This window comes from Anopheles merus, chromosome 3L (assembly GCF_017562075.2).
Source record: "Anopheles merus strain MAF chromosome 3L, AmerM5.1, whole genome shotgun sequence".
Classification (NCBI taxonomy): Eukaryota; Metazoa; Arthropoda; class Insecta; order Diptera; family Culicidae; genus Anopheles; species Anopheles merus.
Window position 1 is genome coordinate 11,025,373 of NC_054085.1, and position 26,354 is coordinate 11,051,726.

General features: G+C 43.4%; 3 protein-coding genes across 7 annotated transcripts; all 3 read left to right on the plus strand.

Moving 5' to 3' along the window:
* The first annotated feature begins 376 nt into the window (after positions 1-376).
* Positions 377-8,563, plus strand: LOC121600197 (sodium-dependent nutrient amino acid transporter 1-like). Of its 5 annotated transcripts, none has more exons than XM_041928611.1 (6): positions 377-563; positions 4,302-5,237; positions 6,797-6,912; positions 6,985-7,243; positions 7,333-7,976; positions 8,057-8,563. In XM_041928611.1, the coding sequence occupies exons 2-6, from the start codon at positions 4,552-4,554 to the stop codon at positions 8,302-8,304; spliced, it is 1,953 nt and encodes a 650-aa protein (XP_041784545.1). In that variant the 5' UTR covers positions 377-563; positions 4,302-4,551; the 3' UTR covers positions 8,305-8,563. The 5 variants fall into 5 exon arrangements, with proteins under 5 accessions (XP_041784545.1, XP_041784542.1, XP_041784546.1 ...); XM_041928608.1 differs by lacking the exon at positions 377-563 and adding an exon at positions 664-743; XM_041928612.1 differs by lacking the exon at positions 377-563 and adding an exon at positions 668-743 and having other exon boundaries at positions 4,314-5,237.
* A 3,938-nt stretch (positions 8,564-12,501) lies between these two features.
* LOC121598303 (sodium-dependent nutrient amino acid transporter 1-like) lies at positions 12,502-19,109 on the plus strand. Its single transcript, XM_041924933.1, has 7 exons — positions 12,502-12,918; positions 15,206-15,729; positions 15,819-15,934; positions 17,615-17,873; positions 17,949-18,315; positions 18,408-18,669; positions 18,744-19,109. The coding sequence occupies exons 1-7, from the start codon at positions 12,811-12,813 to the stop codon at positions 18,995-18,997; spliced, it is 1,890 nt and encodes a 629-aa protein (XP_041780867.1). The 5' UTR covers positions 12,502-12,810; the 3' UTR covers positions 18,998-19,109.
* A 2,735-nt stretch (positions 19,110-21,844) lies between these two features.
* LOC121598308 (sodium-dependent nutrient amino acid transporter 1-like) lies at positions 21,845-26,204 on the plus strand. The gene is made up of 5 exons (XM_041924941.1): positions 21,845-22,180; positions 24,201-24,718; positions 24,787-25,158; positions 25,250-25,878; positions 25,951-26,204. Exons 1-5 carry the CDS (start codon positions 22,142-22,144, stop codon positions 26,199-26,201), a joined length of 1,809 nt encoding a protein of 602 aa, XP_041780875.1. The 5' UTR covers positions 21,845-22,141; the 3' UTR covers positions 26,202-26,204.
* Positions 26,205-26,354: the final 150 nt, after the last annotated feature.

The window sequence follows — 26,354 nt, forward strand, 5'->3', positions numbered from 1 at the left end:
ATACCCTAACTCTTTCGCGTATGTAACACACACACACACATACACATAAACACTCACGCACAAGTGATTGGCCCCACTAAAAGCGTTTGATTGCTCTCGCCGGCGCGTTTATCGACGGGTTGGCTGTGACGTACCATTTGTACCGCCGCCCGTGTGCCACATGATGCGCGCGTGCCCATGGGTATGGTCAGTGATGACAAAATCATCTACAGGCCCAATTTGCCTTCGCCTCGATGCGTTGTTGTTGGTTGCCTGACCTACCGTACCGCCGCGTATGCTGCCTACGCCGGATACAATCTAATCGCGCCCTCTGTCACTTGATGTTGGTGGATGTCGACTTGCGTGCGTACGCTTTTATGTATGCTGTTAGTGTGCGCGCCAGTACAGCGCAAGCCAGGAGAGGAGTAATCATGCTTACCTTCAAGCTAATGCGGATTACACCAACACACACGGTGCCCGATGCACTGCCGCTGGATTGGAGTGGATTTATGCTACGACGACGCCAGTGCATTGTGCAGCCGAGGGTGACTGAACACGGAGCCAGCGCGACAAGCAACGGGAAGGTACGTGAGGTAGAGCGCACACGGCACAGTCACAGCAGCCGCCACAGTATGTAGTGGAGTGGGTGCCGGTGCCTAGACCACTGACAGCGACCCAACAGTACGGCGATGTCCGCCTTAGTAGCAGGACGCACAGCACATGTGAGAGGTGAATAGTGTGCCCAGCTGTTAGTGAACCCATTGGTGAGCTCGTTGCGCCCTGGGAAGAAAGCGGAAAGCGACACTCAAAATTCAAAGCTCTCCCAAAACTACCCCTAAAAAGTGAAAGTTTTGCCCGCGTCCCGCAGCGCAGTGACACATTACATAAAGGCGTGACACCCCATAGCACACCTACGGCGGCACGTTTAGTGTTTGCAGTAAAGCCAGTTAGAACTTGCGGCAACACGCTGTCTATTTGTGCAGCGAAAGGGATTTAGAACGCTTGGCGCAATCTAGTTTAGCCTGACCGCCCGTACACGTGGTCGTAGTTCGTGCTTTACTACACAAATATTAACTATCCGGTCTGCCATAAAGCGTTTGATTGTTTGCCGCCACCCGGAACACCACAGAGGGGACGCTTTAAATGGTTACATTTCGCTTTACTGGAACCGACACACGGGGGAGGTGGTTGCAAAGATCATCGAACCGGTTTAGTGGGTTGCAACAGGTGTAATAAAGATGGAGACGTGGAAGACAACAAACTGTTTGCTCGTGTCTTCGGGTGCTTCTAGGGCTACGGTACGGAAGATTGTAGTTTCGTGCAGACTTTGTGATGGGATTACTGGGAATCGAGCAGAAGTCGCATTTGCGTTTAATGCTTGGCGAAAAAAGGCTTAGTGGTAGTGATTTTGATGTGTTTGGTGCATGGTGTGTTTGATTTTTTTTTTCCTTTTGAAGTTCCTTTGCACCACACAAAGTAATGCAACCGTCGATTAGTAAATTCTTTGAAGAAATTGTTTGGTCCTTCGAACAGGATTTCAAGCTTCGCTTGCAATGTACGCAGCGTAGTAAAGCCACAAAATCAATTCACTCAAGCTCCACAACATCTTTACTACGTTGCCGGCAACAATTCAATCAAACTTGCTCGAATAAAGTGAAGATTACATAGTACAGCATAGTGGATCGAGCGAGCTCATCCCTAGACAACCTTGAAAGGAATTTCAATCATCCAGCCTCACACCGGGCGAGCAAACTATGGCCGGCACGTAATTGAAGGCACGTGATGAACGAACAGGGGCTGAATTTAATTTGCATTTGTTTGTAAAACTTTTCCGTCTAGCCGATCAAAACCATTCAAAAGCGTACCGTTGCGTTGCTTGAGGAAGATTTTCGTGGAAGCCTTTTGTGGTGGAAAACGTTCATCGGTCGAGAGCGATCGGGAGTGCTATCGTCGAAATTTGTTTAATTCAGTTGGCGCAAACTTGTTCCTTTTCTCGCATCGATTAATTTGAAGAATTGCCACGTGCATCTTTTTGGGATAGTTTATTTCATTTTGTTAGTGTTTTGAGTATGTGTGTGTGTGTGTATTTTTTAAAAAATAAAATGAACAGCATGGATCGCCTTTTAACAGCGAGAGGATGTTCCTTCTCTTCAACAACGTGTACAGTATTTTGTACTTCAAATTGGAAAGTTCTTCATTTTAACAAAAACCGGTTTCAAACCTGACAGACCCCATCATCTTAAACGCCACCCCACGTCAACATGGATTAAAAGTGAGCCTAAGAATGTCGAATCTCATTAAAAAATTGATCATTCTAAATCACCCACCGCAAACGTTCGGCTAAACGTCACTCATTTGGGCGGTTAAAAAGCGAAACCAATGACGCTGCGGTTACAGTGAGGGGCAAAAAAAGGTTTTCTTAAAATGAGTAATAAAACGGGTAGCGAGTAAATTCACATTTTTTATAAGTTTTAAATTTTTTTTCGAGATGTCATAGATGCTGCATTTATTAGACATTACAGAATCTCAGCAAATAGGCAGATTTGCCGTACAACTTGCGTACGATACATATGAGCCTAGAACAAACTCAACAATGTATGACGCTGAAGGATACTTTGATTTTCAAAAAAGTCTTTTTTTAATAATAAAACTCGCAGTACTTTGTGAGTCTAAAAGACTTTTCAAAAAATAATATTTTCCACATTTAATACCTTCCATGACGTCATAGGTAATTCTCCATACAACATGATTTCGTAAAATAATACAATAAGTTGAATGAAGTTCTGTTGTCACAAAAAAACAACAAAATAGAAAACAAAAACTCAATCAGCATTAAACGAACTATCATTTCTAGAATATATAGGAATGTTGACACATTTATAAACAGACAAAGTTGATATCGTAGAATATCCCTCCCTCTTTAAAGGGAAATGTTGCTTTGGGAATCCCAAATCGACATATTTTGCTAACATTTAGAGCCCTTTTAATGTCCGTCTATAGTACAAATTTACATTCAGAAGCGCCACAGCTCCATCACGCACTGTACGTGCGTAGGTTTGGCAAAATTCTCCGAATTTCAACACTGCACACCCGTCATACGATAGGCTCCCTGGGGGCTGGAGGGCTCTCATCAGAGCCAATGCAGTTCACACCTCCCCTTCGCGTCCCGTATATCCCTGCCCGATGCGGTGTATCAAATTACCACCCGAAAAAAAAAACAACCCAGTAGAAAGACGCATGCAGCGTTGCCAGCGTCTTAAACTTTCCCGCTAGTGCACTGTACCGTGGAGCTAGTGCCCAATTTTCGGGGGTGTTAGTTTCGTGGATCCTCGTCTAGCCCATCCTGGACGGTTTACGGGCGTCAGACCTTCAGTCTACTCCCGGTGCGGACCTTTGCGCTACTTTCGCCTCAACGCCGGGGCGTGTGTAGCAGCGGAACATCGCTGAAGGAATGCTACCAACGGCACTTGCAAGGTTTCGCATCGTCTTTTGCCGGTGCCGGTGCATGTTTCGGTTACCTTTTTGTTCTTGCCTTTTCTCCTTCGCTTCGTCCCTTTTGCTCAGTGCTGAGCCGAATGCTTGTTTGCCAAAGGTATTATAATTGTCAGCGAGTCATTTACACTAAATAGTGTGGCCCGCCCGCGGCCGTTTGGGTGCTTAAGTTTCGGTCTCTCCCTGGTCTCTCGATTAGGCCCTCATCGGAGGAAACACACGCCCAGTCCCGGCCCAACGTCGCAAGGTTTTTGGTCAGTTTGCTGCCAGCCGTTGAGCCGCACGGTATGGTGTGTGAGTGAAGTGAACCGACCTAGCAGGACCGAAGGAATCGAAATCATCACCCGGCGGGACACAATTGCACCTCAAAGCGCATAACGTCGCATACCACATCAAAAGGGAAAGCGTCGGCGTACCGTCGGCATAACCACACTTAAGTGGACATAATTGGTTTTAATATACTGTACTGGTTCAGTTGGGCGCAAAAGGATTGCGGCGAGCCCACAGCACACGCACACACACACACACACAGAGTGAGTTCCGACTGTTTGATCTTGACTTGCGAATTTATTGTGACACACATATTGCGGCCGAGACCGGCGGCGCCAACACTAATCCAGTTAGTAGCACGTGCCGCGATGATCGGTCGACCCGCGCCATTCTTTGGTTCGGCCCGCGGACTTAGTAGCGCTTTGGCACCTCGCTTTGCTGTGCAGCTTAAAGACCGCGGCGTCACCACCCGGTGGACAGAGTTGCCCTGTTGAGCAATCGGGTTCTCACGGTAGTATTAGTAGGTTCGCTTGCTTAAACCTTAACCAGTCGTGTCGTAGTTGTACCCGTAGATGGATATTCCCCGTAGGATGTTACCTCGCTCCAACAAACCCTTCCTATTGCTGCTTCTGTAAGGTAGACACAGTCTTCCCTATCCCTGCGTTGTGTATTTAGTGCTTGTGTATGTGAGAGTGTGTGTTTAGCTTCAACAAGCTACAGCCCTGCAGTGCCAAAGCCATCCCCTGAAGAAGCTCCCAAAAGCAAACAGTTCACTTCATAAAAAAACACATAATACTTCCCCCCAACACGATGGCGACCAGTAATCCGGCTTTTGAGAACGATGAGCCCGTGCTGACGAGCGAACGGACCTCACACACGGCAACCCAACCAAGCCTCGCCGCCGTCACCGCCAAGTCCAGTGCCAAGGTGAACCAGTTCCAGCAGCCACCGGAACAGACGACCGGCAGCAACACCAGTCGGACCGGCGCACTGCCCGAGATGAACCTGATGAAGAACATCCACAAGGTGCAGCGGGACAAGTGGGGCAAAGATATCGAGTTCCTGCTGTCCTGCATCGCGCTCTCGGTCGGGCTGGGGAATGTGTGGCGCTTCCCATTCACGGCGCTGGAGAATGGGGGCGGTGCGTTCGTCATACCGTACCTGATCGTGCTGCTGCTGGTCGGGCGTCCGATCTACTATCTGGAGATGCTGATCAGTCAGTTTTCGAGCCGGGGCTGTATCAATGTTTACGATGCGTCGCCGGCCATGCGAGGCATTGGGGTGGGGCAAACCTACTCGACGTTCATCGTGATGACGTACTATGCGTCGCTGATGGCCGTTACGATGCGGTACCTGATCGCGTCGTTCGGTGATCCGTTGCCGTGGAGCGAGTGTAACGAGGCCTGGAACGCGACCTGCATCGATTCGCGGCTGATCACGAACATGGCAGAAAACTCGACCGCGACCGCCGTCTCCTCGGCCGAGCTGTACTTTGTGTGAGTATTTTGAAGGAAGGAGGGGATATTCAGTGGGTTAAATGGCAATCGGTAGAGTTCAAAATAATTTTATAAATCGAAGATATTGCAATGACATGAGGTGTAATGTTAAGTTTGGACATGGTTGCCAAAAAAGTCCTTAATGTGAGTAAAACTGGCTTGCCCTAGCTCACAGGAGCTAGGCTGGTCCTAATCAATTCCAATGATTGAACGATGAAAAATATTTTTGAAGAATTTGGTCCGCAAGATTATGGGAACACGCTTTCTCCAATAGAAGTGTATGGTCTAATTCATTTCCATAAGATTCCAAAAGATACCTGACAAAGGTTATCACTCGGAGCTCTTTTGCCTGGACGAAGAACTAAGGCAGTAATCAATACTGCTGATTAGAGGCATCCAGTTGTGAAATGACAGTATTTAAAAGGAAGGCTTTCCGAACTTTTAGCTCTAGAGGGCTTTTGAATAAACGAACTTGCCCCTGTTACGTAAGACGGATTCATTTTCCACCAAGGATGGTCGTCTTCCCACACACCCAAGTAGAGAACATGACTGTTTTGAGTAATAAGAAGCTACAGATGTCTATTGCCATTCCCAAGAGGAGTTAAGGTAGACCTAGGCCAATTGCGTTTTCTGTGTCTTTGTCACAGAAAAGCAATTTTGCCTCTTTTATAACGATAACAGTTGCCTGTTTTAAAGCTTGTGTAACCAGCAACTAATCTAATCGTTGGTACGCACGGTCGGCATTTGGCTCTTTTATTGGGCATTTCGCAGTGTCTATGAATGGAGAACTTCTACGCCGGCATGGCGTTATCTTTAGCTTGATTAGCTATGATAACCTGGGGAGGTTTTTTTTGTTAATTGCTTAATAGGTTGTTTAGCGGACATTGACATTGAAATGGTCCCATGCGGTAAAATTGCATCATGTTGGGCAAGGCCTAGGTTCCAATTGTGGAGCAACTGTGATACTATGAAAGTAGAATAATCAAGTCTTTTGGTTTGACAATGCGTTGGATCCTTTCAAAGCTAAACGGGGTTCTATTCTCATCCGGTTCGTCTCGCATTAAATGCTACAAGTAAGTCTTGAATGCTCTTGTTAGGTTGCAATGGAAGTCGTGAATAGCATTTTTGTTTTTTTTTTATCCTTGTTAACGCTCCTATTTTGCTCTTTTTGCAAGTATTTAATCATGTTATGCGTCAGAAAAGGTTCATTTCTGAACGAAAAGATATAAAAGAGTAAAAATTTTGGTTCTGTTTTGAGCACTATTCAGCACTATAATAAAACAAAGTTCATAAAAAGCTCATTAGCCTTCGCTAGGTTACAATTGAAGTTACTTGCATTACAATCTGGTACTAGAGATTGCAAGTTTCTTTTAACTATTGGTAATAACCCCAGGACCCCAGACAGAAGACATGAAAGGTTATTCAAGCTTTCTTCTTTTAATATTGTTTCATGATGTTATTATCATGCAAGCGGATATTCAATTACCATACGATCAAAAAGCGAGCAGCAACGTACCATAAATTAATAAGCTCTCATTTCTTTAACATTTCCCACACAGCAAGGACGTTCTCAAGGAGGCCAGCACGATACACGATGGCATCGGTACACCAGATTGGCGGTTGGTGCTGTGCCTACTCGTCCCCTGGACCTGCATCTGCCTTACACTTATCAAAGGTACAGTGTGCAGTGCCAACTCTGCATCAAACAATCTAAACATCTTTACTCACTATCCCTTCCCATTCGCAGGAATTAAAAGCTCCGGAAAGGTTGCCTACTTCCTGGCCATCTTCCCGTACGTCGTTATGCTGGTGCTGCTGATCCGGGCCTGCACACTCGAAGGTGCCGCCGACGGTATGCTGTACTTCATCAAACCGCAGTGGGATCGCATTCTGGAGGCGAAGGTGTGGTACGCGGCCGTTACGCAAGTGTTCTTTTCACTCACCATTTGCTTCGGCAACGTGATGATGTACTCGTCCTACAATCGCTTCCACAACAACGTGTACCGGTTCGTGCATGCTCGTGATCTTCTGCGAAAGAGAAAGAGAGAGGGGAGCTTTCTGAATGATTGTTTCTTTTCCATTCCATTTCCACCAGGGATGTGACGATCGTGTCGATCATGGATACGCTCACGTCGATGCTGGCCGGGCTGATCGTGTTCGGCGTGATTGGCCACCTCGCTCACGTGCTGGAAGCGCCAGACATTAAGCACGTGGTGCGGGGCGGTGCCGGGCTTGCCTTCATCACCTATCCGGACGCGATCGCCAAGTTCACCTTCTGGCCGCAGTTCTTCGCGATCGCCTTCTTCCTGATGCTGTTCGTGCTGGGCATTGGCAGCAACGTCGGTATGGCTACCACGATAATGACAGTGATTCGGGATCGGTTTCCCCAGCTTCAGCCCGCTCTGGTGGCGGTAGGAATTGCGATCGTTGGGTATGGGATTGGCATCATCTACACAACGCCCGGCGGACAGTATGTGCTGGACTTTTTGGACTTTTACGGCGCCTCGTTCGTTGCGCTCGTGCTGGCCGTCTTCGAGATGTTCACTTTCGCCTGGATCTATGGGGTGAGCCGTATCTGTCGGGACATTGAGTTTATGCTGGGCATTAAGACGGGACTTTACTGGCGCATTTGCTGGGGCTTTATTACGCCGACGCTACTGGCCGCCATTCTGCTGTACCACATCGCAACGTACGAAACGTTCACTTTCAACGGTTACGTCTATCCCGATGGGATGTATGGTAAGGCAACACGTGGAAAGGCTTTTACTTAGAAAAAAAAACACTCTAAGATTGCATGTTTTCTCTCCCCCATCGTACAGCCTTTGGATGGTGCATCTTTGCTGCCGGCGTGCTGCAACTGCCCGCCTGGGCGATCTACACCTTCCTCAAGCGCAAGGAGCCGGACTGGCGCGATCGTCTGCTGCACTGCTTCAAACCAACGCACGACTGGGGCCCGGAAGACCCCGAACTGAATGCCAAGTATCACGAGTCTGTGTACAAACACGAACAATCACTGCCGCGGGATCGTTCGCTAGTGCGAAGGATGTTCGACAACGTGTTCAGTTGAAGTGAGACTTTGGGATTTCCTTCTTTTTTTTGTTTTGTTTCGCATTTATTGCATTTACCGCATGGATTTATTTCGATAGTTTCACAAAATAAATAATGCTACAAAGCAGAGCGTTTTAAGCCAATAAGCAGGACAACAGTATCTTAACTACGAGGAATATCTTTTTAATCAATGCATTTCGTTAGTATTACGAACGTCGAGAATAATTTAAGATCGTACATTTCTAGAATAAATTGATGAGAGATTCTTGTATTACATTTGAATTGTAATGTTATCACCCACCGCAAGAAATGGGATAATATGTCATGCAAATCAAGAAGATGGGAAGCCCTGTAACTGACAGGCTGCATCAGGCAAAGGGTATTAAAATCACATTGTTATTTCAATTTATCAGACAACTCTGCTCATCCTTTGTATACTTAAGGCAACTAGTTGTGCAGCTTTTGGAATTGCATTACCTAATCTAGCTGATAGTACCATTTATCTTGTTGCTAACACACGTTCGTCGCTTCATCTTTAGTCACTAGGTTTGTCAGCAAAGTGAATGGGAATCCCACAATGCCAACGCTCCATTGCAATGAACCGTTGAACGGTGATTAAGTTCAAGGTTTGCAGAACGGTGGAGAAGATCGCTCGCAGTTTCAGCTGCGAACCTGTGCAGCAAAAAGCGATAAAATTGTATGAAGTGGGTAGTCATTAGTTTTTAAAGATTCACAACGCTTTAAGGTGGGTATAGTTTTAACATGAATATAGATTTTGACTGTCAGTTAATTTTGCCTCAAAACTCTACAGATGATAGTATTATGGATGCAGATAACAATTTCTTAACCTCCGGGCGAAGTACTCACAGAGAGAGTGAAAAAAGAACGTATAATTGATTTGTTTCGTTCTTAATCATTGCGATAAACTTTACAGTAAGTCGATATGCAAATTGCAAACGTTAGATCGGATCTGTTACCATGATGACTATCACTCGTTGAACCGAATTACAACATACGAAAACAGCTGTAGTATCTTTAATACCACAACTTCTTGGAAACATGTGTAATCCTCCTCAGGAGGATCGGAGATCGTTGGTTGATAACTGACAGATATGCTTTAATGGATACTCGGACATCGTTTCCGTATCAATATTGCTCATTTCTTGCCTTTTTGTTTGAAATGAGGATGATATTTTTACATAAATTTAAACAGGTTAGAATCATCGTACATGAATTACCCCTTTTGAATGCACGATAAATGAGGATTTGTTTATCTTGTTTAAGGTCCCGAATAATTAAGAATAAGTCTGATATTGATGAGTGGTTTTGTACGGAATGTTAGATTCATTTCCTTTGCAGTCCTCAAAATACCATCCTCAAATATCCCTGAGGTGCATAAATTAATAATTTAATAATAATTAGAAAGTGAACGGTTGATTATTTAACATAAGTGTTTCTCAAAATTTCATGTAATGCTTTGTGGTTTCGTTTAATTGTTATTGCCATGGCTATCACGAGACTTAGAGAAGATATAAAAATGAACAATCGTAATATTCTTCCTTTTAAGTCGCAAGAAGTGTGAATTATTTTATAAACAGATATCCAATTTGCAGATAAATTGCAGCTTCTTTAGTGACTGATCTGCAGAATTCAGCAAAATCAGAACATGGCCTTGAAATGCAACAGTATCTTGTATTTAAGGTACTAGAGCTGGGTAAATGTACCAATAGTGGTGCAATTTGTAGAGGTACCGATGTGTTTTAATGGATTTAAAGTGTCAGGAAGGACAATTTCTGAATATTTTAACACATGGCAATTGAAATATGTTTTATCTTCGCAATCACAATCATTTTCACCAGGAAACACATCAAATTTACGAAATAATACATATTTTGTGACTGTTTCGTTGTACCTATAATGGTGGTATGGTTCCTATAGTCGTCGTATTGTGTTCCTTTGGTGGTGGTAAACAAAGATGCCTTAAAAACAGTGTATAATATCAATATAACTTAGTTTTGAAGCTGTTTTCGTGTGAATGGCAAGGATTACTGCGATAATAATGATTTCTTTCGTAATTTGATCGTAAAAAATGTATGAATTTGGTTGATGAAAATATTGACTAAAGTACTGAATAACACCTGTCATCAACTCAAACCCAGAAGAGATTGCTTGATTTGAAGTCGATTTTTCACTCAGTAGAATAAGCGAATTTTGGCCTTTGTTAGGTAAATTACTCACAGAAAACTAATTTTTGTTGCTTATTTTAGTGAAAACAGTACGAAATGTCAAAAATATTCTCGAAAAAATCTAAAACGACCTGTTTTTATTGATTTTTTAACTATAACCACTATAGGAACATGCCTGTTTTGTGTACCTATAATGGCACTATGGTAAAAAAAACACTTAAAAATGCATAAATATGGTCAAAAGCCAATGAATTTGAATAAAATAATATCATTTGAGAACAATTATGTTAAAAAACTAATAAATGCGTTGTTATGTGGTCATTTAGAATGTTAACAAAAATATGAGTATCGTTATGAAATCCTAAGGATTTTGGAAAAATGTTGACACATTTCACAAAATAATGGATTTTTCGGTCACTCAGTAACGGAATGGCCCCATTTAACTTTAAAACCCTTTGTAAAAGGCTAAAGAACATTTCACACTAACGTAAATAACTTAATTACTTTTAATTTGCCATATGAACCAGATTTTAGTGCAATACCACCACTATTGGTACTAGCACCACTATAGGTACATTTACCCTAGAGCTAGAGTATTTAATAGTAGTAGTAGTAGTAGTAGTATTTATTTATACATAAACTAAATTTTCTTCAAAAATTCATTCATCCCATTGTTCGCACCTTAACTCAATACTAGCTATTTCCTTTCTTGTGCTATGCCATTTTGAAATTAATTAATATGGGATGATTATGGAGGATGATCCAACCTTTGGGAAAAATTGAAAAAAAAAAACCCTGGTGCCTGTTCAGAGTATTTAATAGAGATCTTCCTTATATCGTTCAAATGCAGCTCAATTCATATCATATACCCAAATCCGGCCTAAACCCTTCCTATCATATGTAATTTGGCGATAAAATAGAGTTCCTATCATATAGAGTTTGAAGATAAAAATCCAAATACAAGCTGCTCTATACTAAACAATAAAAACCACAACCTGAGCGCATTTCCCACTAAAGAACAATATTTAATTTGCCTGTTTCAGTAAATGACGCAGAACATTACCGTTACCTCTTTTTAAACAAAGCGCACACGGCTCACAGCACAATCACACCCGTGACGTGGTGCTGCTACGATTCATTGATAAGAAAACTGTCAGTCAGCGTACTTCCAACCCATTCATTTGCTTTCTCTTCGTAAAAAAGCACGTTTTCCCTCAGATTCCCGGGATGCCTTTCCTGCATCTTCTGGCGCGTCGGTATATCCCAGGATCGAAGAGCGCAATGATGTCACTGCTTGAGTCACATTGCAGATCAGGCGGCACATGCATGCAACCTGCATTCCTGGGTCAATTAATTCGATCTTCCGTTCGCGGAACGCTTTTTGTTGGCCCTTTGCCTACGGCCAAACCCAAAGCGGCGAACCCCCACAAACTGTGTTGGTGTGCATTTGTGTGTGGAAATTCCAACATTGCATGCGCATTGGAGGTGGAAAATCTGCATCCACTAAAACCAAACCGGGCCGTGTGCGCTTTGTGTCAACGGTTCTACATTAGATTCACCAATACATATACGCACGCAGGAAAAAACCCCGAAGTGCAATGGTCGCGTTGTCGCGAAGCGTGTGTTTTGGCGCGCGCTCGTTTCATCAACAACACACATGTCAAGGCCTGCTTAGACACACGAGTGAGCATTTGCCCATTTCAGGCCCTACCTTGGCGACTGACAACGTGTGTGTGTGTGTGTAGGTTCAAAGCCGGTTCAAAACCTGATCGACTCATCGAAAGTGAATTAGTGGGCACAGGGAGAGGTCCGTGGCTGTAGGGTTTTCCCTCCACTGGAGTCTCCAATACAGAGGCCCGTCCGCGGAAGCTGTGGGTCGCCACCTCCCCACCATCACGTCCAACCTGTTGCTGCTGTCTAAATATTAGTGCCCCTCTCCTCTTCAACCACTTTTTGTTTGTGTGTGCGCCCGTTCAGTGGGGGATTTTTGTGTCGCCTTTCGTTTGATATTTGTTCGCGCACACAGACGAGCGAGCGAGCGCGCGCGCACCCGAGCCCGCCACACTCGACTGGAACTCTGCGCGAGTGGTGACCGCGTGCCAAAAAACGCAACTGCCGTTCACTTGGCTCGCGACGCTACACCTGAGCGGACGTTGTAACTCGCGCCGCGGCACAAGCAAACGCGCGAAACCACAAGACAAGACCAAGAAAGTACATTCGGTGGCGTAGAAAGTTCGGTGTGCAAGCGCGTGCAAGAAGTGTGCGAGAGAAGGGCCAGGACGAGAAGGGTGGCCACGGTTCGGAAATTCCCACGTTTTTCCCCCCAGCGACCGAGCGGAATGGAAAATCGAAGCTACGTCGGTGATGAAACCTGGAATGCCGACACGCTGCCGGTTGGGGGGCTTGCGGGCAACCAGCCCCACCACCATCACAACCATCATCACAAGGTACGGGGAGTGTTTTTTTGGAAAGTGCACACCAGCCAAGAAAAGCCAATTTTTCCCTTCTTTCCTCCGTTAAACACGTGCGCGCGCGCGCGATCGCAGTTTAAAAAACCCGTTTGTGACTCATTTTGCCGCTCATTACGTAAGCGTGGCCTGGGCCGGCCAAAACCATCTCGCCAAACAAGATCTTCGCCTGCTTTGTGTGGTAGGAGGGAAAAAACACAAACTCGAGTGGTGCAAAGGTGCTAACCGCAGTTGACGCTGGTTTCAAGCGCGAAACCATGCGCGACGTCAAAAGCACGTGTGCCGTAAGGAAAGTGTGAGCGTTCGGTGTATGTGTGTGTCTGTGTGTGCGTAAGCGTAAACGGTAGCAAGCCGGGCGGACGGCAAGTAATTGAGAAAATTGGCTGGCGCCGGCCCGCAGTTGGTTTATTTCGAAAGTGGACAAAGCACGCGCAGTGCTTGTTGATTATTGGTGACCGATGGTGGTAGTACGCGCATCGAAGTGATAGTGGAACCTTAAAGTGGAGAGAGGTGTTTGGGTATTTCCGATGGTGTAGCTTTTCCAATATAGTTTTGTGGATTTTCAACCATGAAATAAAAACAGTCCGTTAGCAGTGTTGCTCAAGATTTTCGAAAAATGCACTTAGGAATTAGTGTGAGTGAACGGCCCTATCTGTGTTGGGTGGACACAAAATGAGAAAACTGTTATTGGTGTTCTAAAACGAATCCGTCCAACGAATGCGAAAAGCATCATTCCACTCGTGTTTTGAACCTCTGATGACGCGTACATCAGGTCTGCGCGTTGACAAGTATACCAGCGGACTATCTCCATAACAGTTATGTTCTAGTGCTATATAATTCATGGCACATCCCTCATCCATACTCTGATTTTCAGGACGTCTCAAAATTTTTGTCGATCAAGACACCCTGTCATTTGGAGAATTTAAATTGAAGTTTAAGGATTTCTTATCACTAAAAGACTCCTACAGAATGTGCAGTTTCCGTCATAACTACAATGCTGAAATTGGATATATCCCACCAATAAGTGTCTGTAGGTCTAGAGTTTTGATTTTTCTGAATGTTATAAATAAGTATTTATAATAAAAATCAATAAAAAAAACTATGTCTCCAACTTATAGGGTTTTCCACGATTTATTGATTGATTCTCATCAATTTTTGGTGAGTTACCATGTTTTTTGGTGCGTTTCCACGATTTATTGGCCGTTTCCCAGAATTTTTTGCTACAATTGTATTGATATCCAATAAATTATGGGAACGAACCAAAAATCTGTGGGATATCATCAAAAAATCGTGGGAACGCACCAAAAACTCATGGGAACTGACCAATAAATCGTGGGAAACCCTGTATGACCATCAAAAAGTTCAGAAAATAAGTCCAGAAATGTATGAAGATGAATCACTTGTGTCACTCATAGTTTTAAAATGCTACAGGCCTTCCATTTACTGCTAAATACAGTAACAACACTAAAAAAATTTCTTAACTGTTAAAGTCCATACATGCGTCCTACATACAACAACAGTGTCTACCTGATCTAAATTGTTCAAATAGGTCATTTGACTTCAAGAAATCATAGATAATGTTTAGAAACGATATAGTTAGGGCAATTATATAGGTTTCCCCTGTTTTCCAAAATTTCAAGTCACCTATGAAGTCCGTTTTGTTGTTTTCAAGCAAACTTTACTACAAATATTCAATTATACACATATTTTGAATACAAGTGTGTACACATGGCTACCACAGAAAAGAGCATTTTGATTGGTCAATGTACAATGCATCCAATTGTTTGAGTTCGTATTCCCTTCAGGTGGGATTTCAACGAACGATTCAGACCGGTCCCATCATACATCCTTTTATTACTCGATTTTGCATGTGTCCATTTTGGGTTCAAATATCGACGCACGGAACTAATTAACCCCGTGAGAGGGATGCTAAGGCACCATTAAACCTCCAAAACTAGTTATGTGACATAGGAAGCTAATCAAATAATGTGTATTCGTGTTGACAACTATTGAAACATTCTATACTCAAACATTGCATCAGAGGACCTCAAACCATAACCAGTATTTGCTTGCCACGAAAAAATCCATATATTTTCAAAAAGCTGTGCACACATCAAACATAATTAAACAAACTCGCAAATTAACGCGTATGACAGTTGGTGGCAAATAAGCACCGTCCCGGATTCCAAAAATTCACATAACAACCCACACATTGTACGTGAGATTTCACATTAACTTGTTTGCATTTTTCCCCTCCCACTCACAGCATCACACTACGGTCGATCTGAAAGCACCGCAATCCACCAGCGACGAAAAGCCTCCACTTCGGGAGAAATGGGGCCGCAACATCGAGTTCCTACTCTCCTGCGTCGCCCTGTCGGTGGGCTTCGGCAATGTGTGGCGCTTCCCGTACACAGCGTTCAAGAACGGTGGCGGTGCGTTTGTCATCCCGTACCTGATCGTACTGTTCATCATCGGACGCCCGATCTACTATCTCGAGATGGTGCTGGGTCAGTTTTCCAACCGTGGCTGCGTTAAGGTGTACGACCTAGCACCTGCCATGCGTGGTATCGGTGTCGGTCAAACGGTTGCCATCTTCACCGTCATCACCTACTATGCGTCGGTGCTGGCCGTCACCCTGCGGTACCTGGTTGCCTCGTTCAATCCCGAGCTGCCCTGGGCTAAGTGTGACCCAACCTGGCCAGACTGTGTCGATTCTAGCCGGCTCGGTAGCATTGCGCTTGGACCGAACGTAACGCAACCGAAAACCTCTGCCGATCTGTACTTCCGGTAAGTGAACAGTGGGGGACGCCACTCAGGAGCTTCGAAATGGGAGAGCAATATCGATTTCATTGTGGTTTTTCTCGCAATTTTTACAGCAAAACGGTAATGCATGCCGCTGACTCACTGGACGATGGGTTGGGATATCCCGACTGGCGGCTGGCACTATGCCTAGTCGCTTCCTGGATTTGCATCGTGGGCATCCTGATCAAAGGTACAGTTCAATTTGATTCGATTGAAAATTAAATATGATGTTTTGCACCTTGCATTGTGAATGCGGGAAACACTTGTTTGTACAACAGATGACTGCTGTACTGTTGTAGCGAACGAGGGTCGTTTAATTGGTAAAATAAATTTTCAAATAATGAGTTCAGAGTTCAGAGAATTGGCAACCTAGCAGTTTAAATGAAGAGCAAATTAGTGAACAGTGCATGTTCAATGTAATTCCCAAATTTCCTATGTATTTCCATGTCTATTATACAAAATATTTTATATTAACACTAGAACTGCCGATGGGACTTTTTTGTCCCATAGCACTCGAAAAAGGTGTGTTATTCCGCTTGTCGTCGTGACAAACCATTGAAATTTTCTGACTTTTATTTATTTTGAACGATCTTTCGAATGCGCTAATAAAAATAATTGTAATCCATATGGTTCTTTAAAAAAATCATTTTTATCCTAGAACCGCCATATGGGACATTTTTGTCCCATTAACAAATTTTATTGTGATGGCTGGCATCCCTGCTGTCAACGAGTGAGGGGTGTGCTGCTGCAAGTCTGGCAGCACTGGCGTGTACGCATTTTGTGACAAGGCATATCAATACGAATAGAACAATAAAAATGCGCGAAAGTATTTGACTACATACGTGCTTTTACTCTTGCTTACTACGTGCTTATGTTTTCGCTATATTCAATCGGCTAGTCCATAAAAGCATAAAGAAAGAAGAAGTCCATAAAAGCATTCTACCGTACACTCTAGCGCAATTTTATTAGTAGCACTGGTTCGTTGTATAATAAAGATTTATTATACCTAATTATGGAGTTTATTAATTATTTTACCACATGAAACCCTTAGGAAATAATAAACATGTCTAAATATGAACACATAACGAATGGGACAAAATTGTCCCATATGGCGGTTTTAGTAAGGTTGAAAAGTCCGGCGGTTCTAGTGTTAATATATATTACATATTCCATTCAATGTTAAATGGCTCTGCTTGTTCGAGAATACCTGCAAATTGCAATGAAAAATCAAAATGTATTTAAAATGCGTTATTTGCTAATACTGAATTTTCGTAGAATAGGGTAAACATCAGCAATTAAACAGATTGCACATTTTGCCTTAGGAAAGCATTTTATAATTGCTATATACAATTAAAACTTTTATCATTTTCACATATAGTTTCACATTTCATTCCATTATTCATCTTAATTTAATAACAATTAAATTAAGAGCTAAATACAATTAAATCCTTTAAACGATTTGTAGGGTAATTAAATGGACACGCTTGCCCATTTTTAGTATAATATTGAATAATACTGATAAAGAAAACAAAAAATAGACATACAAAATAAAAACAATAGACATACAACAAAAAATTGGACATATAGACTAGGACATAGACATAGACGTGTTGATTTCATTAAGTCCGTAAGGATGGATATACAAACATGTTCTAAGAATGTAATACCAACTGCATTTATAATATAGCTATCTTATTTATAATATAGCTAAGAAGTTTGATTTGGCGGATCTTTGATGTGTTGCGGTATAATGATCTATATCCTTTATCAGTTATTGTTAAGCTCTTTTACCTTTACTTGATTTTTGAGAGTATATAACCTAAACCACAATCATTAACTTACCTTCTGTTTTTGCTCCACAATTCTCCAGGCATTAAGAGCTCCGGTAAGGTTTCGTACTTCCTTGCCATCTTCCCGTACATCATCATTGCCGTCCTGCTGGTGCGCTCTCTAACGCTTGAAGGTGCCTGGACGGGCATCAAGTACTTCTTCGAGCCCCAGTGGGACAAGCTGCTCACGATCGAAGTGTGGTACGAAGCCGTCACCCAGTGCTTCTTCTCGCTGACCATCTGCTTCGGTGGACTGATCGTATATTCGTCCTTTAACGACTTCTCCAACAACATCTACCGGTAAGCGAGTATTTTAACTCGATTTACTGTGAATGATCATTAATGTTCTATTGGGTTTCTCTCAATTCAATCCAGCCATGCGCTGATCATAACCTCACTCGACACTGTCACTTCGCTGGTGGCCGGGTGCGTTGTGTTCGGTGTGATTGGCCATCTAGCTCACGTCACCGGTCAGACGGACATCTCCAAAGTCGTCCAAAGTGGCCCAGCCCTTACCTTCATCACCTACCCGGACACGATCGCCAAGTTTGACTTTCTGCCGCAGTTCTTCTCGGTGCTGTTCTTCTTCATGCTGTTCCTGCTCGGCATCGGTACGCTGATCGGTATCGTAACGTCCGTGATTACCGCCATCCACGACCAGCGGCCGGACATTGCGCGATGGAAGATCGTGATCTCGGTCGGGCTGGCAGGGTTCTGCATTGGGTTGGTCTACATCACACCGGTAAGTGCCTTTGGGAAGAGTTTTAGTACGGAATGAACACTTTCTAACTTTTTTCTAACTCTAACTTTTTTTTCTTTGTGGCTCAACATTAGGGTGGTTTGATCATACTGGAGCTGCTGGATTACTACGGTGCCACACTGGTAACCATAACGCTGGCCGTCTTCGAGCTGCTCACCTTTGCCTGGATCTATGGCGTGAATCGGGTCTGCAAGGACATTGAGTTCATGCTTGGCATCAAGACGGGTCTGTTTTGGCGCGTTTGCTGGGGTATCGTGACGCCTATCACGGTGCTGTTCATCCTGCTCGTCAGCTTGGTCCAGTACAAGCCGCAGAATGTCCCGCTCGGTTACAATGGTGCGGCGATCTTCTGTCTGTTGTTTTATAAATATTCTTAATTTAAAATCTCTTCCTCCTTCTCCTCTTTGCAGCTCTCGGCTGGTGTCTGTATGCGTTTGCCGTTCTGCAGCTGCCCTGCTGGGCCGTTTACGCCATTCTGCAGAAGCAGGGTCTGGTGTGGTGGGATCGCTGCAAAGCCGTCCTGCGACCCATGGCCGACTGGGGCCCGGAAGACCCTACCAAGCGGTCCGAGTACGGCACTTTCATCGAGGAGTACAAACAGCAGTCGGTTATGGACCGCACCGGCAACCTGGTGGAGAAGGTTCGAAGAAAACTGTTTAAGTAATGGGCCGCGCGTATTTGTAGAACTGTGATTAATTGTAACCCTAGCGCAGTGCGTGTGATTGCCACTAAATGTGTAATAAAAAGAATCTGTATTTCTATTTTTAATATTGAAACATTTTTAACCTGTGTATGGTGCTTTAATATGGAACGAAAATTTCCACCCACAAACGGCTAGCACCAGCTACGCGGCAACTTGCGACGCGCAATGTTGTATCGTCGTGTTTTGGTGCAACGTTTCGTACGCTACATCAGGCCGCGCGTAAATCGTACTAGCAGCGTCTTCCCTCTCTGTCCTTGCTTTCCATTTCGATTCCACCCCTTCAAGTGCATCGCGGTTTCCACGGTGATGACCATGACCGTCATTCAATGCTACTGGCGAGCGGATCGAACTTACGAGCGCATGCGTAATATTACGCCGGGCAGCTGTAGCGGTTCATTGAGTATTTTTTCACGCTACAGTTACGTATTTTACAGGGTGGTATTGGTAAGATGGCATATTTTTCAAAATTACCTATTTACATAAATTGATAAAAAATGCTAACAGAAAATTTGCCTTTTTAATGCCACGTTAGTAAAACATTTTAAAATTCTAATATAAAGTCTTAATGAAAAAAAATCGATCAAATAGTCTCAAAATTAATTACCGCAGTGCGATCAACTTCATTCAATATAAGAATGGAAACAGTAATAAAATAAAATAAATTTTAAATAATTAGCCAAAACTCCGCTTCAAAACCCTGTCACCACCCTGCATTGACTATGGCTGTAAATAATCCCACGCCCAGACGCCGGCAAAACTTTGCGCGGTTGCGTGCACTGCTGCTGCGGTTTGTTGTTGTGTGTTTACACAAACAGCTGACCGAGACGCGAAAACAAACTTCACCAACCAGGCAGCGGTACAAGGCGCGGAAAGCGAACTCAAAATACGTCTTCGCAAGCGTTTCGCGTGGCAAGATCTAACGATACGACACACAACGACCGCTGACCTCTTTTGCTAATGTGAATGATGGGTTAAATCTGGGTGAGGGAACTCGCTTTGCACTAAACGTAGATGTAATTTACCATGTTCGTTGTTCTGTTTCATTTTTCTTGCAGTATGTGCAAATTTGAAATTGATTTTGTACATCAGCATTATATAGCAGGGGTCTCCAAACTTTTTTAGTTCGCGGGCCGCATTGCTTCACAATCAACGTTGTTGAGGGCCATTTTGGCGCTATTTTTAGAATGAGTGGAAGTTCAAATCTCGTTTTAATAAGAAAATACTATATCTAAAGGTAGAAAATACTATACTTTAAATATATCAAATTTCTGCGGTATTATTTTATTGAATCTTGATTTTCATCTTTCAGAAGTAAAAAAATAAATTTTGATTAATTAGTCAGAAAAGACAGCTATTTAATTTAACCTTTACCCAGTCATCGGGCAGGCCGCATTAAAGGCTCCTGAGGGCCGCAAGCGGCCCGCGGGCCGTAGTTTGGAGACCCATGTTCTATAGTAACGATTCAAAATACCTGAAATTGTTGCTCGGCGCAAAGCAAGAGGGTTAATATTGGGGAGCTAATGGCATTAAAAGACTGATTCCCAAGACAAGCGAATACAAGAAACTGGGTACATACTTTCGCGATCAAATAGTGTAAAAAACAGTTTATCAAAAGAGCAAAACAAATATCGAAGTAACGTTACAAGTTTTGTAATAATAAACTTTGACATTTATGGTTATATAGAGTTATAAAAAGTGTAGAAGATATGCAAACAGCATCAAAGCTGCTACAAATGCGAAGTCACATTCCATAAAAACGGCTTTATTAGGCTTAGAAATACATTAGCTCAGAAACTATTTTCTATGTAGAAAAGATTAACTATTTCTAGCAGCAAAAAGGTAAAGAAATGTGAAGGAAACAATGAAATGTTTGTTTTAAGCTATATTATTTATAAACATAAGCTAGAATATTAAGATTCATACAAAAAATGATAGGACAGACAGTCTATACGCGAGAATCGCGGATTATACGATCCCGAGGAATCCACGAAACTTGAATATCCGCATAAGTAGAATTCCGCATATTTCAGCCAAAATACAATTGATTAAACGGTATTTTTGTTACATTTACTACCTCTTATTATACACTTTGTCAATTATTTGATGCAATTTGGGTAGACAATTCTAATATTTCTGCCTTTAATGTCATTAATTTTGAAGCAATTGAAGCAATAATGCAATTTATAATTAATTGGACGATTCCAAAAGTAAATGGTACGGATTTGACATTTGATCAGTTAAATTTTGAAAACCGCGTAACTCTGAACCTACATAAGTCGAGAACCGCGTAACTCAGTAACATACTGTGTATAACTGTAATAAACAAATATACAAAATCAAAAATTTATTGATTCTCAACGTTGTGAAGGAAATTTAAGAGACATTTGAATACCTGAATGAGATATAAAAATTACATAAAAAATGTTAAATATCATCAAATATTTCACAAATGTCATGCGTATCAAGTCATTTTGAGCTATGGATATCAAAGCTATGGATATGACTGAAAATAAAATGTTCAACGGTAAAATAAAAATTTAATAACTCAAATTAAAAATTATCTTTCCAGCTGACTTGCATGTTTGCTCGATGAACGAATGAATAAAAAAATATATGAATTAAAATGAGAACTCATCATTTTCTCGTGAGTCATGAGTTTCATTATCAATCAGTATAGAAAGAACTCATCACTTCAAGAAGCTCACGTAAGCTTTCCCCCATTTCCCCGATCACAGTCGGCGATCGTTCGATCTTGCGCAGAAACCAACCAGTTCCCCGAACGGATGCCGAAACTCACCGGATAATGCTTTTTATACAAACCCGTCAACACAACCGGTATCCGGTGTACGGATCGATCTCGATCTCGGTCTCAGTATCACACAACCGTTCTTGAGACGTTCACAGTTGGCCGGTCGGTTCACACCAGAAAGTGCATCCCGAGAAAGTGCATCCACCCACATCCGATACGCAATTGGCGAGGTGGCTGTAGCGCAATGTTCGTCGAGTGAGTTCGCACGTGAAGTGATCAAATCAATCAACCTCAAACGACACAACAAACCAAGGAAGAGAAAGAGTTAACAAACTGATCAAACGCCAGTGCGCACGATGGATTCCACCCCAAAAACAATTGCCAAAGGATTAACCGTACGTGATTGGGGCGCCAGCGGACAAGTGGGAACAGTGGACAGAGCGTTCATTCGATCGTCGCGTGCAAAGGTCACCCTCACCGACAAGTGGTCAATGTGTGTAATTCCCTTTTGGAAGAGTGCGCAGTTTTCCGCCTTTTCCGGATAGTATGTGTGTGTGTGTGTGTGTGTGTGTGTGTGTGTGTGTGTGTGTAGTGCATAATTCATTCCCATCAGGCCGCGCCAGCGGTCGAAAAATTCTTTATCGCACGCTTGGCACGTTGCCACCGGAAGCATTAACAGCAGTGTGTTTGCACTGTGGGAGGCGTAAAGTTCCAAAATAAATTTAACCACCTATCTCCCCCTGTTTACACCATATACACCTCTCGCATCCCCCCCCCCCCTTTCTATGTTACACGTGCCCCGTAGTTGATGCGTTCTCAGAATTCATTAAACATTCCAATCGCTTGAATCGATTTGATTCAATCGACTATCTGTCTGTGGGGCAAGACGGAACGAAGATACGGCGAGACGGCAACGATTGGCGCAGAGAACGATGTAACAAAACGGGGCGAAATTTGGCGACTATTATTAACCCATCCCGTCCCGTGTAACAACACGCGAGAAGTAGGCCACGCTGCGCTCTCGCTGCTGTTGCCTTGTTGACAATGTTGTTGTCGTTTTATTTGTATATCGAGGGAAGAATGATGGGAACAGGACTAGTCATGTTACAGCAACTGGCAAAAGAAAAGCCAAATCAGCATGCAAAATTTGCAAGCAAAGTTGGGTTGGTAAATTGAACGTTTTTGAAAAACGTTCAGCATCACCGTGTATCACCCACGCAAGGGGAAATTATGATTAGGTGAGGCTCGTAATTGATTGATTAGATGTTATTTTAGTAACGGTTTAATGGGAAACATGTTATGCTTGGATGATGGAATGACGTGAAGAAGTTAAATTTATTTTGAATGTTTATTCAAAAAGAGTCTTAGAACATCTCTTGAAAATTTTGGAGATTGAAAAAGCTCTTACTACGAAAATGGATTATGTCAATTTTGATGTCAATTCTTTGTATACAGATTCAAAATAAATGAAAACTCAGACTTTCTCCCCAACAAAAGTTGCCATAAGCATCAAATAACATCAAATAGTTGATGGAACATATCCATAAATATCCAGCACCGGTAGCCAAAAATGTGAACAAAAGGCAATGAACAATGAAATGCCAAATCATCAAAAAAGGCTTATTTAGGACAAGTTCTCTATGCTGAAAAGTTCCTGATCTTGAATGCATAGCAGAATAAAATATCCAAGAATGGTTTGAAAGACACATGAAGTTCTAGGCTACAGCAAACGGAAGTCAAGTGGAAAAAGTACTTAAATTAGATAGATATTATCTTTCAAAATTGTTAATTTTAATCATTTTTTTCTGCGCCTAAATAACTAATACCAAAAAGGAAAGATTCATCAACTATTTTTGGAGCAATTTTACACCAGGGATGAATCAACTATTTTTACTATATAACTATAACTTGTGGCAACATCGACAGACAAGCAACTGCGGCCTACTATCCCAATAATGTTTCCTGGTACTGGTACTTTAACAACTTTGATTTTGTATCGTTGTAACGTTGCATGACTGTGAAATAACCTATAATCGGGTTTAATTAATCAGCCATGGCTAAGATTACCCAGCAGGACATTATAATTAAAAGCCTTAAAATTCAAGACCATAGTGAATTCTAACATTCCAACAACTCAAATGTTAGCACGAATATGTGATTGTGATTGGTTGTGTTCTACATTGAACTATCAACCAATACACATTTCACGTTGTTGAAACGGCCTGACAATGTTTAGATGGCTAGAAAACCCCTGGAATGTTCCAAACATTCCCAAAAAGCAACACACCATTACTACACTCTCCACAGCATTGTTGGGTATTATTTGCAAGCACATCGGATGAACCGTCTGCAGCACCATTCATCATCCTTCACATAAGATCACTTCACAATGAAACCTTTCTTCCTCATCCGTAGCACACGAACTGCATCACCATCGGCATCGCATCCCCAACCACGCCGGTGCGCGAAAAGTGGACCAGCAACATCGAGTTCACGCTATCCTGCATCGCGTACTCGGTCGGGTTCGGTAACATCTGGAAGTTCCCGTACACCGCCCTGGACAATGGGGGTGGTGCGTTTCTGATACCCTACCTCGTGGTACTGTTCTTGATCGGACGCCCCCTGTACTATCTCGAGATGGCTATGGGACAGTTCTGTAGCCGAGGGTGCGTCAAGATCTACGATATGGCGCCCGCAATGCGCGGTGTCGGTGTGGGTCAATCGGTCGCAATGGTCGTGGCAATGTCGTACTACACACCGATCCTGGCGATCACTCTGCGCTATCTGTTGCTCTCGTTTAGCAGTGAGCTGCCGTGGAGCAAGTGCGATCATTCGTGGAGTCGGTGTATCAATTCGGACTTTCGTGGATACGCGAACGTTACGAATGGATTGACCGAGGATCGCCGGAACGTTTCCGCTGAGCTGTACTTTACGTAAGTGAGATGAAGAGTGTCCGCAAGGAAGGATAGTACTTAGTTTTCCTCTTCACAACAAACCACAGCAATACCATAATGCACCGAGCACCATTGGCAGAGGGACTTGGATGGCCAGACGGCAAGCTGGTCCTGTGTCTACTCGTCTCCTGGGCCATTCTGGTTGTGATCCTCATCAAAGGAGTTCGCAGTACCGGGAAAGCGGCCTACTTTCTTGCCATCTTCCCGTATGTAATCATTTTCATCCTGCTTGCCCATTCCCTCAGTCTGGAAGGTTCGCTCGAAGGCATCAAGTTCTTCCTAACGCCTAAATGGGAAAGCCTATTCTCCGCCAAGGTATGGATGGAAGCAGTCACACAGTGTTTCTTCTCTCTGTCAATCTGTTTCGGTGGAATCATTGCGTACTCCTCGTTCAATAATTTCTCCAATAATGTCTATCGGTGAGTACTTGGAGTTATTGCAACCTTTCGAATGCTCCAACCAGACATCTTCCTTTATTCTTCTGATTTTCTGATATTCGCATCTCTATAGTGATGCAATGATCATCTCATGGCTGGATACGTTCACATCCATCGTAGTCGGATGCATCGTGTTCGGAGTTCTCGGTAACTTGGCACACGTCACGCACCGCACCAGCATCCAGGACATAGTACGCGAGGGCCCCGGACTAACGTTCATGGCGTATCCGGACGCGATCGCAAAGTTCGAGTACTGTCCCCAGCTCTTCTCTGTCCTATTCTTCCTGATGTTCTTCATCGTAGGCATTGGCAGTAATCTGGGAGCGATCACGAGTGTCATCACGGCTATTCGCGACCGTTGCCCAACGGTTGAGAATTGGAAGATTGTAATGGGCGTTAGTGTGAGTATGTTTTGTATCAGTGTCGTCTACCTTACCCCTGGGGGGTTAGATCTTCTGGACGTACTGGATACATACGGAGCAAAGTACGTTACGCTGACGCTAGCCCTGTTTGAGATTCTCACCTTTGCGTGGATCTACGGAGTGGATCGCGTTTGTCGAGACATCAAGTTTATGCTGCAGATCGAAACAGGACTTTTTTGGCGCATCTGCTGGGGCATTATTGCGCCGCTGCTGGTCGGTGTAATACTGATCGTGAGTTTCGTCGACTACGTCCCATTAAACGTTCCCGCAGAGTATAATGGTAGGAATGTTGATGGAGTGTGATCTTCCACGAACTATAGTAATAGTCATCTCTTATCCAATATCATTCCAGTTGCTGGATGGATTCTGTACACGTTCGCCATCCTGCAGCTACCGTTGTGGGCTGGTTACGCGATCATGACACAGGACGAGAAAGGATGCAGGACGGCATGGAAGACAGCCTTCCAGCCGAGCACCACCTGGGGACCGGAGAACGAGCTTACCCGCGACCAGTACAACAAGATGGAGAGCAAGCGGAGCCTCTTTACTGCAACCCCGGACCGACATTGTACGCACAGATTGTGTGGCAAAATATTTGACTAATTTGTTGTGCCATCTAATAGATTTACGATGCCTAACCCCTACTCATCCAACGGGCACTATGCGTTAAAGATTTGCGATAAAGCCGCCGAGTCGTCGCCGTTGTACCCACTAAAGTGATACACGAGTTATCGCCCGATAAAGCAAAAGGTGCTG